This window comes from Aulonocara stuartgranti (assembly GCF_965226115.1).
Source record: "Aulonocara stuartgranti genome assembly, chromosome: 5".
NCBI lineage: Eukaryota > Metazoa > Chordata > Actinopteri > Cichliformes > Cichlidae > Aulonocara > Aulonocara stuartgranti.
Window position 1 is genome coordinate 26,225,505 of NC_138943.1, and position 17,276 is coordinate 26,242,780.

General features: G+C 39.9%; 3 protein-coding genes across 4 annotated transcripts in view; all 3 read left to right on the plus strand.

The window, feature by feature from the left end:
* The first annotated feature begins 15 nt into the window (after positions 1 to 15).
* trim107 (tripartite motif containing 107) lies at positions 16 to 3,607 on the plus strand. Its single transcript, XM_082532863.1, has 2 exons — positions 16 to 125; positions 1,694 to 3,607. The coding sequence occupies exon 2, from the start codon at positions 1,705 to 1,707 to the stop codon at positions 3,250 to 3,252; it is 1,548 nt and encodes a 515-aa protein (XP_082388989.1). The 5' UTR covers positions 16 to 125; positions 1,694 to 1,704; the 3' UTR covers positions 3,253 to 3,607.
* Positions 3,608 to 3,798: 191 nt separating this feature from the next.
* Positions 3,799 to 10,701, plus strand: tpra1 (transmembrane protein, adipocyte asscociated 1). The gene is made up of 11 exons (XM_082532864.1): positions 3,799 to 3,997; positions 4,783 to 4,966; positions 5,140 to 5,272; positions 5,563 to 5,649; positions 6,367 to 6,439; positions 6,636 to 6,715; positions 6,821 to 6,931; positions 7,025 to 7,085; positions 7,747 to 7,849; positions 8,279 to 8,359; positions 8,781 to 10,701. The coding sequence occupies exons 2-11, from the start codon at positions 4,794 to 4,796 to the stop codon at positions 9,049 to 9,051; spliced, it is 1,173 nt and encodes a 390-aa protein (XP_082388990.1). The 5' UTR covers positions 3,799 to 3,997; positions 4,783 to 4,793; the 3' UTR covers positions 9,052 to 10,701.
* A 207-nt stretch (positions 10,702 to 10,908) lies between these two features.
* The window catches only part of chchd6b (coiled-coil-helix-coiled-coil-helix domain containing 6b), a 53,613-nt gene continuing 47,245 nt past the window's right edge, over positions 10,909 to 17,276 (plus strand). Inside the window, exons 1-4 of one of the 2 annotated variants that reach the window (XM_082533327.1) lie at positions 10,909 to 11,153; positions 11,912 to 12,011; positions 12,260 to 12,314; positions 13,111 to 13,267. In XM_082533327.1, the coding sequence (XP_082389453.1) occupies positions 11,070 to 11,153; positions 11,912 to 12,011; positions 12,260 to 12,314; positions 13,111 to 13,267 (396 nt within the window). In that variant the 5' untranslated portion in view covers positions 10,909 to 11,069. The remainder of the gene's footprint in view (positions 11,154 to 11,911; positions 12,012 to 12,259; positions 12,315 to 13,110; positions 13,268 to 17,276) is intronic. The other variant, XM_082533328.1, reaches the window with a different exon arrangement.

A 17,276-nucleotide genomic window follows, 5' to 3' on the forward strand; every position in this document is an offset into this window, starting at 1 on the left:
CGTGGGTAGGTGACGGCGTCAGTGTTTGCTGAAGGCTACCAGGGTTACAGCGGACCTCTGCGCAGGGCGTTTTGTTGACGCACCTGACACGGAAGAAGCAACACAAAAAATTACGGTTCCTTCAGGTAAGTCTTTAAAGCTGGATGGTATGTTTTAAAATAATAATAATAATAATTAAATGTTTCTAAATAAGTGTTTACGCTTTACACGATGCCCCAGAAATTTGGGGCTTGAGAGGCTTTTGAAGAGCAATCGTGCAATGTGCGATTTAATAAGAAAACAAAGCCGAATTAAGTGAGCTCATCTTTTGTTCCCACCCTAGCAGGAAAACGTTCATCGTACATGTGAAGGAAAGTGACCTTTGGATTCCGCTTGTGTGCGTCCTGTTCTCAGGAAAGCGAAACTTAACCAACAGGTTAACAGTCTTCTTACCAGTTACTCGTAGATCTTTCCGTTTCCCCTTTTATGGCCATGACTGCAAGTTTTCATTTACAGCAGGTATCATGTGAAAGGCATCCTGTGACGATGCTGACATATGGTCTTATTTTGTTTTCAATGCACTACAACTCTTCAGTTGTTGTGCTTAGTCACTGGTGTAACTTCCGGATTTTACTACTGCAAGAAAATATGTGAGACACGGGGAACAATGTAGACGTTACCAGTTATGGGAAAATATCTAATTATCATTTTTATTGTAATGCATTTCAGAAAACTAAAAAAAAAACAAACAAAAAACCGTGGTTTGTCCGTCTGTTTCCATAATGTGTTTGCTGTTTTCAGCTTATCAACCCTATCTAGAAAAGAAGTCGATATCGCTCAAATACATTATGCATCCAACCCCCAGACCATGAAAATTAAACCAGATTAAACCTTTTGGAAGCCGAGAAAATAAATATTTGTTATTAGATAATGACAAAAACGTAGCCGGGATAGAAGTAACAGAGCTGCAAATCAATGTTACGGTTGCACATATATTTTTCTGATAGTGATTCTAACTGTAAATCTATCAATACTGTCGAGGTCATGGCCAAAGTTCTGTAAATTACGTCTACCCACATCAGCAAGTCCTCACTGGTGTCCTTTCCCCTGTGTTTTGTTGTAATAGTTGTTTTTCTCCTCTGCCAGGTGAAATACACTTCATTTCGATGCTCAAACAAAACAAACAAATGTAAAACTTGGTTGGTTTGCAGTTTGGTCATTAAGAAGACAGAAGCTAAAGAGCTTGGTATTTAATCGCTGTCAGCATTTTTTTCTTTCTTTCTACTGTGTTTGCATTAGGTCTGGACCGCTGCCAAACCAGTTTAGTAACATACTGCTGTAATACACGCACAAAGTGTCATGGCAATGTCTTGCTGACATCAGCACGCCTTCTTTCTGGCAGCATATATTGTTCCGAATCATCTGTAATGCCAATCATCATTAATGGTGCCTTCAGAGATATGCAGTGCTACTCCAGAATCTCTTATAATAATGTATTTTTCTTTCCCATTGTTGTTTTAACTTGCATATGTAAAATCAATACTTTTACATAGTAAAAAGTATTGAAAATTGATCTGTGATTCATACATGTAGTCATATATGCATTCATTCATAATAATTAGTGTAGAATGGAAGCCCTTTTTAATTACATTAATTGTGTATTGTGAATTACTTACCATTGCAAATGTTTACCCCAGGTTGTCTTTTTTTTCAGCACCTGTCATCATGTCTGAGAGTGAGAATGAAGAGGCTTTGGCTTTGGAGCTTACATGTCCCATTTGCCTGCAACTATTCTCTGACCCAGTTTCTCTTCCTTGCGGTCATTTCTACTGCTTTGCCTGTCTTGAGACCATGGCAGAAGGCCTTGACCATCACAACTGCCCCGAGTGTCATTCTGAGTACCAGGGATCCGATGCCCTCGTGAAGAACTTCAAAATGCGTAGTATTGTAGAAACCTACAAAGCCACTGCTGGGAAAGTCCTCCCCCCTGGAAACCCTGCTGATGGCAGCTATGTAACAGTCGAGAGCGATCATAGCTCTATGACAGAGGAATCTGAAGCCAAATATCACCAAGTGCAAGAAAAAGCTGGAGAGCTCCAAGAGGAGAGCGAAGAATGCAAAGCAAAGGATGGGTTTCGAATTGGGTCTGGATCCACAGAGCATCCCTTTTCAATGGATCAGGAAAAAGGTGGTGGCAGAGGCAAAATGGAACTGGATGAACCAAAGTTTAAACTGGCGTCGCAAGTGACTGAGCTGAACGTCAAGTTAGAGATGGCAGAGGGTATCCTTAAGAAAGAAAAGGAGTTGGAGTTAGAGGTGACCACTGCTAGTGGTCGGCTGAGAGAGAAAGCATCCGGCCTGTTAGAGAAGATAAAGGAGCTGTCGCAGAACTACATCGAGGGAGTGACACAGATGATTGAAGAACAGTTAGGTCTACCTGAGGCCATCATATGCTCTCGGGTCAGTCAGGCCTCTGAGCTGACCGAGCAGCTGAGGCAGGCTTTGCAAACAGCTGAATCCCTTTTGAAAGAAGACGATGGGGCAACATTTAGTGAAGAGCTCCAACGTTTGCAACCACAAATTGCAGATTTGATTTCAAAACAAGTGGGAGAAGAGGAAGAGCTTGTTAAGGTAAAAGTCAACCTTGCACAGGCTTGTCCCAAGGTGGAAGACATGAATGCTGAGCTGAGGGAAAGACTCGGAGAGATTCAGCGCTCTCTTCGAAACACCCTCAACCCTTCTGAGATCACCTTTGATCCAGAAACAGTCCACCCTAACCTTGTTCTCTCAGAGGACTTGAAAACGGCCACATTTAGTGCTGCCAAACAAAACTACCCGTCCTCTCCTAAGAGGTTCGCCAGCTTCTTCCAGGTCCTCAGCAACCAAAGCTTCTCTGAAGGTGATCATTGCTGGGAGGTGGAGCTGGAGGGGTCACCTTGGATCATTGGCATGTGCTACAGTGGGAAACTAGAACGCAGCGGGGTGCCATCTGCTCTGGAAAGCAGTCGAAGCTCTTGGTGTCTGATGTGGTTCAACAACCTTCTGACTGCCTTCGAGCAAAGTCACAGTGTGCCTTTGAAGAGGACCACAGTGTCACGCAGACTTGAGATCAAGCTGAGCTTCAAGACCCACAGGCTGAGCTTCTACAATGTTAGCCCTACCAGTGGAAAGACTCACATTTATACATTTAAAGCTAACTTAACTGAACCAGTGCACCTGGCCTACAGGATGATGTCAGGTCACCCAAAAGGCCGTGTCACAATTTATTCATAATTGTAACCACAATTTAACAAACTGTGCATAGAAAAAAATAGTAAATAATTTAAGTTAAGACTTGTACAATAAAACAGTTTTGCCTTGTACTAGAGGCTTTACATAATGACGGAGGGATGCTTCTCAATTTGGCATCAACATAAAGTTGTTAATATGAGTGAAATACTTGCTGAATGACTGAAAGACTAGCGCAGACATGCAGAGTTCAGAGGGGAATGTGGATAAATATTTTTTTTATTACTCCAGCATAATGCACTCCTAATATAATGTAAACAAGGAAGAACACTTTAAAATAAAGATGTAATTTTAAAGATGTTTTTCTACTTTAACTGATAAATAAACTCCTTACAAAATCCCCAGGGCCTCTGTTTCATAATATATTATCATTATACAATTAGTCTTCACAACCATACACGCTATTTTACATATTTGTGAGAGATCAGTCTTTTGTGCTTTGTGTTTTACTTGCTTAAGTATTAAGTAAACAAAACCTCCCTACTACCACATCCATTTCATTAATAAGTATGACATCTCGCGAGACTTGCTCATTCTGTTTGGTGGGTGAGAGTGTCAGCTGACCCGACGGGAAATTTGTTAACGAAAGTATCTGGCATAGCTATGTCCCCTGTTGGAGACCAGTGTGTCGGTCGATTACTATGTGTATGACAACACATGTGCTTGAATTACATTATTGAATAATATATTTTACAGCAGTTATATCCTTAATTCCGAGTCTTCTGAAAAGGTAAGATGCTAATATTTACTATTTCATGCTCCACGCTGTGTCGGCGTCAGTACACTGCCACCAGTTTGTTTTGTTGCTAACGCTAGTCCATCGGCTTTTAATCTCTGGTACTTTATGTTACATAAACAAGCCGCATGTACCATTAGTACTATCGTCATTGACGAATTTGTTTCTGAGGAATGAGCGAGTAGTTTCGTTTAATAAACAACACAAATTCCGACGGGAGCTAACGAGCTTAGCGGCTTAGCTAACGTCTGAAATTCCCCTTCCCTAACTGAAAGTATTCCGATAAATAATACGCAGAAGTCCTGCTGCGACATGATTCCTGCCCATTTTCAACTTTAGCTGACTCTAGCAAAAAATGTACGTATGTTAGTCTTAGCCCCTGGTATTTTTGTAAGCTGTGGACAAGTTTGGAAGGCTACTGTAACTTGTCTCTTGTCCAGTTGTTGAGTAGGCGTCAAGTAAATGTTAACGAGATTAGTGTTACTGCTTGGCACTGAACACTGCATGTCGAGTTTCTCATCATGTAACGTTCAAGTACATGAGCTGTGATTTCTTGATGCATCGACTGCACTACTTTTTAAATAAGTGTTCCCGTGTATATAGCTTTATCTAGAAGACCAACTATAAATTCTTTAAAGGAGGATACAGCAATCTTGTATGTAGCTAAAGCAGACCCCTTCAGTACCTGCAGCACCCCTACAGTAAAGTTCTTACATATTTCAAAATGACTAACCGTGTTTAAAATATTATTTGACTTAATCAGCTATGTCTTCCCTCAGGCTCTGACACCATGCTAGCCACAGTGACTACTGTGGTTAGTTTTTCTCAGGACAATGGCAGTGTTTCACCTACGCCACTGGGAAACACAACAGCATTCTCGACCTGGCAACCTGATACCCAAAACAACATCACCAAGCCTCACAAATGCCTACAAGTTCTGTATGAGGACATTGGAGAATCCAGGTAATCAGTTGATTGTGCAAAATTACTGTTGAAACTACTGTTACTATAAGTGCAAAACAGAGACTGTTCAAAGTAGAAATTTACCAGATTATCAAAAATGTTTATAGATACGCACTCTTTGCTGAAGGACTTAATCCCTTCATTTACCCTTCACATTCACCTGTCTGCTTCAGGGTGCGGTTCTGGGACATTTTATTGCTCGTGCCTAATGTGGCCTTCTTTGTATTCCTGATGTGGAAGCTGCCCTCAGCCAGGGCAAAGATCCGCCTCACCTCTAGCCCCATCTTCGTCACTTTTTACTTGCTGGTAGGACACAAACTGTACAATCAGTGGATGTGCTTTTTCCTCTTTGAACTGGTATACCAAAGCATTTAAGATGTAAAAGATTGATCTATTTGTCAAACCGTATATTAATACACCTTACCTCAGCCTGGCAAAGCAATAAAGGAACTGTTGTCAATAGTGTTGTTGAGTACAGGATTGTTATCAGCTGTACTTTGGCCTAATTTTCCACCAGTATATGATTTTTATTATGACCATGTTATGTTGACAGACTATATCATGTAGTCTAACGTGTTGTGTGCTGTGGTTCTTAGGTTTTTGTTGTTGCAGCAGTTGGAATTACCCGGGCTATAGTGTCCATGACTGTCAGTGCATCCAGTGCTGCCACCATTGTAGACAAAGTAAGCAAGCGCATGATCCACAAGTAAAACTTTACAGGTTTATGGCTACAAGTTGTAATTTAAAGTAAAATTATAATCTGTGATAGAAATGACACCTGTTTGGTCGTAGCCACGCCACGCCCAAAACGATCGAGTCTGTTACGGTGTCAGTTTGTTTTCAGAAAAAGGTGTAAAACAGAGCTGAATTTCAAGTTATTATCTACTGTTTCAATTTAATGTGTCTTCCCATTCCTAATGGTACTGCAATGTACAAATGGGAGCATACCTGGAATTTGTTAAAACGTCTTTTAATTATAGGCTTATAAGAGACTGAAATGTATGCCTTTTCTAAGTCTCTTGTGTACAAAACAGTTTGGGTTTCTGTCAGTATAAATATTTGACTTGTACTAAAATGACAGGGACAATATCCTGCAAGAGATATCTTTTTATTAAGTGTCCAAAAAAGTTTTTGACCTTTCATGTTTAAAAGAAAAGGCGTAGCTTCATTCCACACATACCAGGCAGATCACTATGGAGCTTAGAGAGATGGACCTGTTATTTCCATTGCACATTATCAGGGCTAAACTATTAAATTTACCAAAAAAGAATGAATGAATATATAACATAATGGTGTGTCTGCTGACCTTTAAAGTTATGCACTTCGACTTAACACGTGTTAATACACAGCTGATCTCCTTAACAACAGGAATTCCTCCTAAAGATTTCTTTTCTCTTTAGGTGCTCTGGGAAATCACTCGTTTTTTCTTGCTGGCTATTGAGCTCAGCGTCATCATCTTGGGACTGGCTTTTGGTGAGTTTGTCATGTTGGTTTCAGTTCTCATTTACCATACATTTTATTTTTAGATGTGTAATGTTTCTAGCTTTTTACATGACAAATATGTTTAATATGTTTTTTTGTTTTTTTTAAATTTTCTTTTCAGTGCTAAGTGCAATTAATTTAATGCAGCTGTTTTCCTGTTAAGCATGATTCTTCCTCTGTTCATTAGGCCACCTGGAGAGCAAATCCAGCATAAAGCGTGTGCTGGCTATTACTGCTGTGTTGGCTCTGGCGTACTCAGTCACACAGGTAATGGCAGATGGGAGGTTAAATATAGTTTCAAATGATTACCATCATGACATATTGTGGCAGGAAATTCTGCATGCAGATGAACTGAATAATACATTGTCTCAGGGCACGCTAGAGATACTGTATCCTGACAGTCATCTGTCAGCGGAGGACTTCAACATCTATGGTCACGGGGGCCGGCACTTCTGGCTGGCAAGCTCCTGCTTTTTCTTTCTGGTCAGTAACTCCATTATAATGGCAGCATGAGCAAAAAGATCCTTTACCATAAATGATCAGCCTGTTATCTCATATTTGTCTTTTTTTAAATAGGTGTACTCTTTGATTGTGATCTTACCAAAAACTCCAATAAGAGAAAGGATATCTCTGCCATGTGAGTTAAAAGTTAAATTGCATTAAACAACAAAGTTAAGATTGGAGAAGTAGAATTGCTCCTAACTTTTGATATGATAAAAAAAAAAAATGTTACAGTTTTTCAATAGCAGAAGTATTTTTGACCTAATTGGCCACATAAAGTCGTGTCTTGTCTTTTAGAGTTAACTTTTTAAAACCACATCTATACTTACCTCACGCAGTTGTATTTCCCCTGCTGCGTTTGTGTCATTGTCTTCATTTTCACATCCTCACACAGTTGATCAGAAGAGCCATTGTTGTTGACCTTTGCTATATAGTTAGAGTAGTTGGGGGATTTATCAGCGAAGTTCCATAAAGGGTCTTATTTATAGTGAGTCATTATCCACAGTAGAGGCCAGTAGGGGGCGGCAACGAGAGAGCATAGATCATTTTGATGGCTCAAGTTTCCTGACATAAAGGGCAGTAAAAGTATCTTAATTATAGTCAAACTTTCGCATGTCCCACTGGTTTTGTTTTTTGTTTTTTCATCAAGTGAAAATTAACAGACTATAAAGACTGAAAGAGAGGGGTGGGGGGGACACTTTTCTTACTCAAATATCGTTAAAGCCAAACTTGGTATTTAACATATTAAATTTACCTGCAAAGCCCTGATTGATCTCTGTTTGGCTTCCTTTCTCCAGCTAAGAGGAGTTTCTACGTCTATGCTGCCATCCTGTCATTGCTGAACCTCGTTCAGGGCCTCGGCAGTGCTCTGTTGTGTGCTGAAGTCATAGAGGGACTATGGTCAGTATTCTGAAGCATATTTGCTTATATTACATCAAAAATACATTATATAGCTATAAAACCAATTTAGATTTTTTTTGGTGATTAAAATAAGTAAAATAAGCCTCATATTTAATTTTATGCTTCTAAGAAGAAACAATAGCTGCATTCAGAGCAGCTGTGGCTCTAATGCTTTGTAAGCCTATTAGAAAATGCCCTTGATATGGAGCTGGCTGCCTGTTTTAAAACCTCTTAGTATTTTAATTTTGTTGGCTGAGTTGCACCCACTGGGATGACTCACTGTTTTGCTGGGTCCACCAAAGTTCAGTGGAGTTTATACGGGCGAATCTGAACATAATAGTCAGGCAGCAATCTGTTGGTTATGCTTTTTGTGAAGCTGAGAGCTGAATAAGCTTACTGAGATGGTTTGCTCTTTCTCTTGTGAACCAGCTGTGTGGATGTCACAACGTTCCTGTACTTCTCTGCCTTCGCTCCGCTCATTTATGTCACATTCCTCAAAGGCTTCTTTGGGTATGTAGTCACATGAGATGTAGAGAATAAGAGTGTAATCAGCACTTATTATACATTTGGTTTTTTTTTCTTATTAGTTTTGATTTTTTCTACTTCCTTGTTTTTTAAATTCAGCTTTGCTTTTGGTTTAGTTTCCAGGTGAATTTGCTAATTTCAGTTTAGCTTTTTTTGTTTGAAAATGTAATATTTTAGTTTGTTTTATTTATTTTGTTTGTTTCAGTGTTAGTTTTAGTCTTTGTAATTATGTTTGTATTGAGGACTTATGTCAGACAGGATTCAGGAAATGTAGCCTATAGATATGACCACGAAGTGGTTTTCTCTTACATCAGTTTAGATGCTTGATTTATTTGATGAGCACTGCAGGAGTTGACAGTTTTCAGTCTGTACAAATAAAAGCTTACCTTTTCCCTCATCTCTGCAGTTCAGAGCCCAAGATCCTATTCTCCTACAAGTCGCAGGTAGATGAGCCAGATGAAAGTGATGTCCACCTTCCTCCAACCATCGCTGCAAACCTTGGTCGTAAGGAGATGAATGACCAGGGCCTGTACTATTCCTCCACCCAGATTGATGGCTCTGGTCCGAGCAGTACTCGCATGGTTGGAGCATACCTGGATGATGTTGCCTCCGGACCCTATGGGTCCAGCAGCGTTAACAGCATTGAAGCTGACCGCTGGAGACCTGTAATTGTGTGAAGGGGTCAAGAGTTGTACAGCTGGACTAAAATTGTTGTGCATGTGTAGTGTTGTCAGCAATATGGGGATCAGTGAAGTTGGTGCAGAACAAAACAGTTGGACACCAAGGAGGGTGATAGTGGTCTTTTTTTGGAGGCCTGAAAGAGTGGGCGCTTAAAACAAACAAACAAACAAAGAAAAAAAAACTTATTTCTGAAGGACTGTGAATTTAGCAACTGCTTTGTTGTTGTCCAGAGTGCATTGCTGCTGCTGCTGCTGCTGCTGGTGCTCCTGCTCCTGCTCCAGCTCCAAACTGGGAGCGCTGCCCCTCATTGTGGCCCCAACAGGCTTGATAATGATTCTGCTCTGCAAGCTCTTATTTCTGGGAGTTTATTGACTCGTCTCACCACATTTTCTGTCATTCCAGCACTAATGCAACAATGAATATCTCAGTTCTCACCGATGATGTTTTAAACCTATTTTAATTACAAAGGTTTATAAAACTGATCAAACATTCTTGTGATGGAAACCTTACATCTGTACATTCCCACTGAAGACTTTCAGTAACAGCATCTCATCTGACTTAAGATTTGTGACCAATCAGGCTAATCAGTTTGCACTGGTCACATTGCTTATTGGAAGCACTTCAAAGACTTGTGCTAATTCATTTGGTATGTGTTGACAAGTAAAACAGTGTTGTTGTGTTGTATGTCACTTCATTATAATAGGGAGCTGCTGAATACAGGCAACGCATTGGTGTTAAAGGGCAGAATGTCACAGACACAAAGGACAATTCCTAACAATTGAAGCCAGATCTTGTGGATGACATCTTTTCATTTTTGTTTGTTTTTTTTTGTGTGCTTTTTACTTTAATTCCAGATTAATCAATGCTGCCAGTGAAATGACATTTGTTGGCAAGTTATGTGTTTGAGATAAAAGACAAAATTTGCACAAACTTATTTGTGTATTCCACGTCAATCTTGTGATTGATACCAGTGGTTTTCCAGTTTTGCTTGCTGCCAAAGGTTGCTGTTGCAGATTTGATTTTTTTTCCCCTATATTCAGAGTTACAAATGTTACCACAAGTGGTGAACGTACACCAAAAACAACTGTTTTCATAGTATCAAATGGGGGTATTGATACAGTTTCATTACATAGTTTAAACTTTTGTCTTTTGACAAACAAGGTCAGGCACTGGCATTGGATCATTGTAATACATTGACAAGGATAAGTATATTGCATACTGTTGCCAAGGAAAATACAATATTTGGTATGAGGTGATTGCTGTATTTAAGCTAGCAGTATTCATCAGCATAGTGTTGTAACCAATATGCAAAAAAAAAAGAAAGAAAAATAGGGGGTTGCAATGATGTTTTTCATCATATGATTCATTTGCATTTTTCCTGATTTGAAATATTTTATCCTCAAATGTAAATTTGTTGTTTTATGTGGGGTAATGGATTAAAATATTCTTTTCCTTTTGTTGGACAAGAGTTCACAAGTTGCATCACAGCAAAATTCCACTCTTGAAAACATTTGATGGTGAAATCCTTTGGAAATGATGTTTAAAATTGCGTTTTTATTGAAGTGCATTTATTGTACAATATTCCAGCCATGTCAAATCAAGGTGTTAAGCATTCCATGAACTAAAGAATAAACAGTGAACTCTTTGTTTCAATTGTTTTTTTCTACTATCTATAGTGTGTGTGTGTGTGTGTGAGCAAATGCGCTCTGTATGATCTTAAATATACCGCACAGGTCGCATTTTAGATTCGTCAGTCTTGTGTTTAACTACAATTCCCATCAACCCTTCGTCCGTTTACGATAAGCTGCTGTTAGCCATTGGATCTGTAATGTAAAATCTAGCCAATGAGCTTTCAGGATACTGAAGCGTTAAAATGACCTTTATTGGAGTATTTTGACCAGCAGTTGCTGTGGCGGCGACTCGAGCTGCTCTCCAATTTATGTCTTCTTCACATAACAGTCGACTTGGCTTGTATTGCGTGATTTAATTGAGTGGGAACGGAAAACTGGTCAAAATGGGAGGAAACGGGAGCACGGCGAGGAAAGTGTCATTCGGACTGGACGAAGACGAGAAGGTCACAGTAATTGAAGGAGTGAAGGTATAGAGTACAACGTTGTTGCTTTAGGGGTAATTCACACCACAGTTTTAATTATTATTATTATTATTATTATTGTTACGGTATATCGGCTAATGGCAGAGGCAGTAGTGGGATTTTGTGGTGGTATCCGTCTGTCTGCTGCGAGCCTGACAGGTCCAGTGTCCTTAAATGAACCCGGGTCAGAACTTCTTTTTCCTGTCATGTCCAGCTACTGTTGCCCTTTTTCTTAGATTAGTAGGTTATTATTTTATTAGTATAATAATGACTGATAAAATGCTAGCACAGCGGACAATTTCACAGCACTAGGTCACATGAGATGCTGGTGTTATTTCCACAGCAAACCACTGATAGCTAAGACGCTATGTCAACAACAGCAAACACGTTAAGTCCTTTGCTGTTATTGACTTCTGTAATCAGAAGTACATGTCATGAAACATGGGGATTGTCATCAACATATTTGCAGTTTTGCAGCATGAGAATCGTTAGCTTCATAGCATAATTGCCTAAGTCATTTGACTAAGTCAATGACTTAGGCACTTATGCTATGAAGCTAACGATATGTAATCTTTTCTATCCATGCAGGCAAATAGCTAGCTAGCATTTGTTTCAATACCTTGTCATTGGATTGGTGAGGTGTACAGAAGTATTTTCTGTGTTATAGGACACTTGAATAGGCTAGGCGATGGACTTTAAACCTCTTAAGATTTAATCTGGTATACATTTACACTGCATTGCATGTGTTTATTAATCCCATCCAGCTCTCAGAAGATGTGCTCCGCAGGATGAGGGAGTCTCAGGGGTCTGATAGCAACAAGCCACCAAAGTCCTTGCCGGACAGTCACAAACCACCACCATCAAGTATGTCGCTGGTCAAAGGCCTTTCCTGTCTCACAAACTTCCCATTGTAACCGCAGCAAATATGTTCCCATGCACTGATTCTTGAGCACAGCATCAAAATATAGTATAATTGCAGTAGATAGCTTTGCCATGATTCATGTCTGAAGGGATCTTATTATACACACCCCTAACCCTGCTGCAAATCCTGCAAACGGGTTCATACTGTCATTTTTATATGCATCAGTAATCCTTATCCAATTGTGTGTTAGGTGCAAAACCATCAGGACCATCTTCTAAAGAAATTCAAGAGGAAATGCGGAAAAAGTAGGTGCTCACAATGTCAAGGTCACTGTTCCCTTGTGTTCAGTCATGCTTGTTTACATGTTTAGAATTTGTCCTGTAAGTTGCTCTGTTTTGTACACACACTACCTGTTGTTTGTCACTCCTCTGGTGCTTTTTCTGAAGTTTCTTCTAGCAGTTACTGACGGGAGCTTTTTTTTTTTTTTTTCCTTACCATGTTCACAAGGCTAAGGACTTGGATTTTACATGCCATAGACTGTAAACCTGTTTGAGACACATTCTTGATTTCAGATATCAAATTGTCACAAATTGAGTTGTATTTCTGTCATAGTTGGTTAAGGAACAGCTGCAGCTGAATACATGTTGAATACATGTAGTTGACAGATATTTGAAATGACGTGCACACAGTGTGCAATGTTTTGCAGACATACACATGCCGAGTGACCTATTGACACTGCCTGTGCTACATTACTCTGTATAACAGGCATGTTTCTGTGCTGTTGGAGTGCCTATATGCTGTGCTGAGCCTCTGAAGACTTGCATATTGAAGTCCAGCAGTTCTCACTCATGCTCATTGCAATGCAGTTAATTTACTCTATGTATATTTTACTTTTCTATCACATTACAGTGGAAAACCATGTGTAACATTCTGGAAGTGACTTCTGTAGGCGTTTTCCACATTTATTTGTAATGCTTTGCATAAAGCAATATCTGTAAAACCTCAGTGGCTAACCCGCTATGCGAACAAAAACTTCAGAGGGCTTTCCATTGCAAAATAAAGTGTCAAAGGTTAATAGATCTCATGTTTCAATTACTTTAGCTTTGAACGTCAACAGGCCATGGTGAAGGAGGAGTTGGCCAAACTGGCCCAGAGGGAGAACGAGAATGCAGCAATCACTGGCCTGGATGAGCTGACCTCTGCCCTCATCATAGAGAAAGGAAAATCCCTCGAAGAGCACGAAAAGTCCAAGATACTGGTGAGTGATGTTTTCTGGATCTATGCCAGGAGCACATTTATTTAAATCTTCACGTCCTGCATAATTTCACTAGACACATCTTGATAAAAATATACTTAATTTGTTAAGGCTTAACCTTGGTAATGCTCTTATATGAATTTAAAGATGTAGGGAGACGTGTTTGTGATTGATTAAAGTTCCAGAAAGTTAAAAAGAGCAGTGTTAATTTGTTGAGATGCTTTGTAGATCTATTTATTTATATTTTTTAGGCTAAGTTAATTGTTCCAAGACTTTAAGATGAAATAATGGCTCAATTTATCATTAAAATTGTAAAATCTAGCAGTAGTATGGATGCAGAGTACTACGCTGATGTAGTGGTAAACAGCACCCTCTACTGCTTTGACTTCGAATACTGAAGCTTTAGTGAAGCAGGGGATATCTGTGTGTCCATGTTTTTGCTCTGCACTTCTGAATAACATGTTTGTAAAAGCAGATAAATCAGATATTTGGATATTCAAAATCTGATTGTCTTCTTGTTGTTCAGTTAGTAACATTTGTCTTATTGTCATAGTTTGTACATGAAAGCTTAGTTCAGTATATTGCAAAACTCAGTGGTCACAGGTGTTACTATGCTATTTGTGTTTGGCATTGGTTGGAGTTTCTGATGATGTGAGAGCAACATAAACGTCATGATGGAAATATACAGTTCTTGTAGTGCTTTGTGGCCAGCAATGACTTACTTCAGCAGGTCATGTCAGTAACAAGAATATATGATCACTAAGTGTCTCCTACTATGAATATTAACACTCCACATTAATGTCCTAGGGTTTAATTAAATGTAGGTAATCACGTCTCCCTCGCCTTTTAGAAGCGGCCTGGTATTAACAGCGTGGCAACAATAAACTTGACAATTGGATACAGAACCTGTGATGTTTCAGCATTTTACTGTCTCAAAGCAGGCTTGTTGAAACAAAATGTTGTCTATATTCATAATTTAGACTGGTAATGAGTCAAACTAGCAGTGTGGTGTGTGTAGGATTTCAAACGGAGACGTTAGTGAGTCAGATGTGTGAGGAGTTTGATGTGAGATGGAAAATAATGTCTAAAGGCAGTAAGCTTGACTCAAAGGCTGGAAACCCTCGTGTGTGTGTGTGTGTGTGTGTGTGTGTGTGTGTGTCTTAAACAAGTGTGTTAAACTTGGATAGTGTTTCTCTTGTTAGTGACATCTATGTATAATTATGAGCAATGAACTATTGCTGATGATTAATTAGCAGTTCTCTCCCTGGTGGCTTCACTTGGCTCTGCTAAAGTTAAACATTGTGGATTTCCTACAACCCCGTCTCCCTCACTCTCTTTCTCCCCTCCAATTGATTTGTCCTGCAGTGTCTTTTCAGCGTGCCAGCCCGCTGTAATGAATACTGAATGAAGCCGCTGGCTTAGCTTACGCTGATACGGGCACCAAACATTTAATAATGTTGCATTGCAATGAGAAACTGAGCACTTCCCCTCAAAGCCTTGTTTTCTACTTTTTCTGTCAGGACAAGTCAATACAAGGCGTCAGTGTGTGTGAAGCTGTGTGTTTGTGTTCAAGGAGGGATGGACTAAAAGTGTTGCCTGTCTGTGGTTGTAAAGAGCAGAAAAGAAGTGTTGAGGAGACTCTGTCATTGCTTCTAGCGTGTTTGAGAAGGTTGAGCCTCACAGGTACAGGTGCAAACTATTTAAGTAAAAGGAAAGGGATTTTATTTATTTATTTATTTTTAGCCTTTAGGTGATGATAGAGTTGCTGTAGATAACCTGCACCTAGAGGTTCCCACCTTTTCCTCTTTCTCACTTGTCTTTCTTTTTCAGTCTCACCTCTAACTCGCCCTTATTTCTGCTCAGCTAACACATTTATTATTCCTCAGCTTGATTTCTATCCTGCTTAAACAATAACCCATCCTTAATTGACCAAAAACGATAAGACAAAACCTAGAAGACCTTAGTTCTGAGATAATAATAAGATGATAAACATTTTCCTGCTTGTGCTGTATTGCTTCAACTTTTTAGTGCATTCAAAGAACTGATTTAAAAGCTCCTCCATTCTTAGCGGGTGGGCTTCCCTCTCTTCTTTGTATTTTCCATTGACCTTACATTGGAAACGACCTTGCAAAAACGCAGCTGGAGGCTCAAAGAACAGCTTTCCCAAGCCCCCTGTCTTTCCCCATTACACTTTCAAATGCACTTTGTGTAGTTTCTGCGCTTGCCATGTTCCTTAAAGGCAGATGCATTCTCACACACACTTCTGTGACACTCGCCACAGTATATTGGCACATATAGCGCACGCTTCTGGCCTGTTTTCCCCCCTGTGCATTTTTAGCTCTCCAGCATCAAAACTGTGTGTTATGGGGAAATTCTGGTTCAGCTGTGGTGGTGTCCGTGGGCCCATCTAACTGCAGAGACCACATGTGTCTGCGTCTGTTATCAGATGGGGGCAGTATTTTAAAAAAAAAAAAAAAAAAAAAAAAAGGGGGGTCTGACCAGCGTACTTGTCAGTCAACTGAAAGGGTCATCCATGTTGAACAACATGCAGTTGAGATTTTGGAGGCCTGCACAGGAGCATGTTTGTGTTGGTTGAAAACCCCTCTCCGGAGGCATATGCCTCTGCACACAACCTCAGTAGCATTAAGCATTACTGGTGGGTTGATTAGGGGGGTGTGAAGGCATGTACCCGCTGAAGAGCTGCTCCTCACACTGCCTCAGGCTGCCTGTCACAAACATTCACATTAGCCATTTACCCCACACTCATTACCGACCAACACCACCACCGCCATGAGTATTTGTGTCTGTCTGTGTCATTGCATATGTATACCTGTGCATTAAGCTGGCTCCATCTGCCAATCCACTCATAATGTTGACTCTTTCCATCTACGGCCCATTAATTCTTTCACATTAACTATAATACTATAAGAGTCTAGCTATCTTTTCTTTTACAGACTTGTTAGTGATTTTGGTCAGACTTTTTCACACTTATTCTCCAAATGTGTAACACTTTCTCAAATTGTAGCTGTGTTCTTGCTGTACTCCCCAGTTAACACTGTCTGTTTTAACTAATGATATCATTGTGGAAGAAGTGTGTTTTCAGAAAAGTGCCACTGAAATTTAGGGTAAAGATTAGGACTAATAATAGCTAACAATCCCTATTATTAGAGGAGCTTCTTCTCCTTTTTGCTCGTCGGGATCACCCGAGTGGATCAACTCTCTCCATCTCATCCTCTTGCCCTCCTGTCACGCCAAGTTCCTACACATCCTCCTTCACTACATCTATGAATCTTCTCTATGGCAAAAATATTACACCGGATGCCATTCCTGATGCAGATCCCCATTTATCAAGATTGGGAATGGCACTAGAAGTGTACTGGCTTGCCACCCTAATCGTACCCCACCACCACACAGTTGTGGCTATTATTAATATCTGAAGATATTACCCTTAAAATACATTTGTAATGGTTTTTTGGGGGCAGATGATGCTTTCAAATTGGGTTTATTTATTTTTAATGTGTATCAGGTGATGTGGGGAATCTGTGTACTCCTCCAAAGTTTATTTTCTGTACAGTGCTGGATTCTTTTCTACTCCTACTTCTGACTCATATTTCACCATGTCCAAGTTCTCACCCGACCTACAAAGGTGCTCTTAAGAAGTGCATTCAACTTGGCTCTTGCAGTGTGTCATCCTGTCTCATTCTGAGACTATATTTAACTGTTACACCACGAGTGAAGACACAGAAGAGACGACGCGTTACATTAACACCTAGTCCCTTCTCCTCTCCTTTCTTTCATTAGCACCTCCTGTGTTTGTTTTTTCCCCTGCCTGTTCTCTCCACCTCAGAGGTGTCATTTCTGCTGCAAGTAAAATGCAATTAGTATGCACAGGTATTCAGTGCTGAGCATCTAACACCCGGAGACATGCAGACAACAACAAGCATCTGCTTGAAGCTATTGAATTTCAGAAGCCGGAAGGGTGTGAAGAATAGACTTTAATACCTGTGTGTGG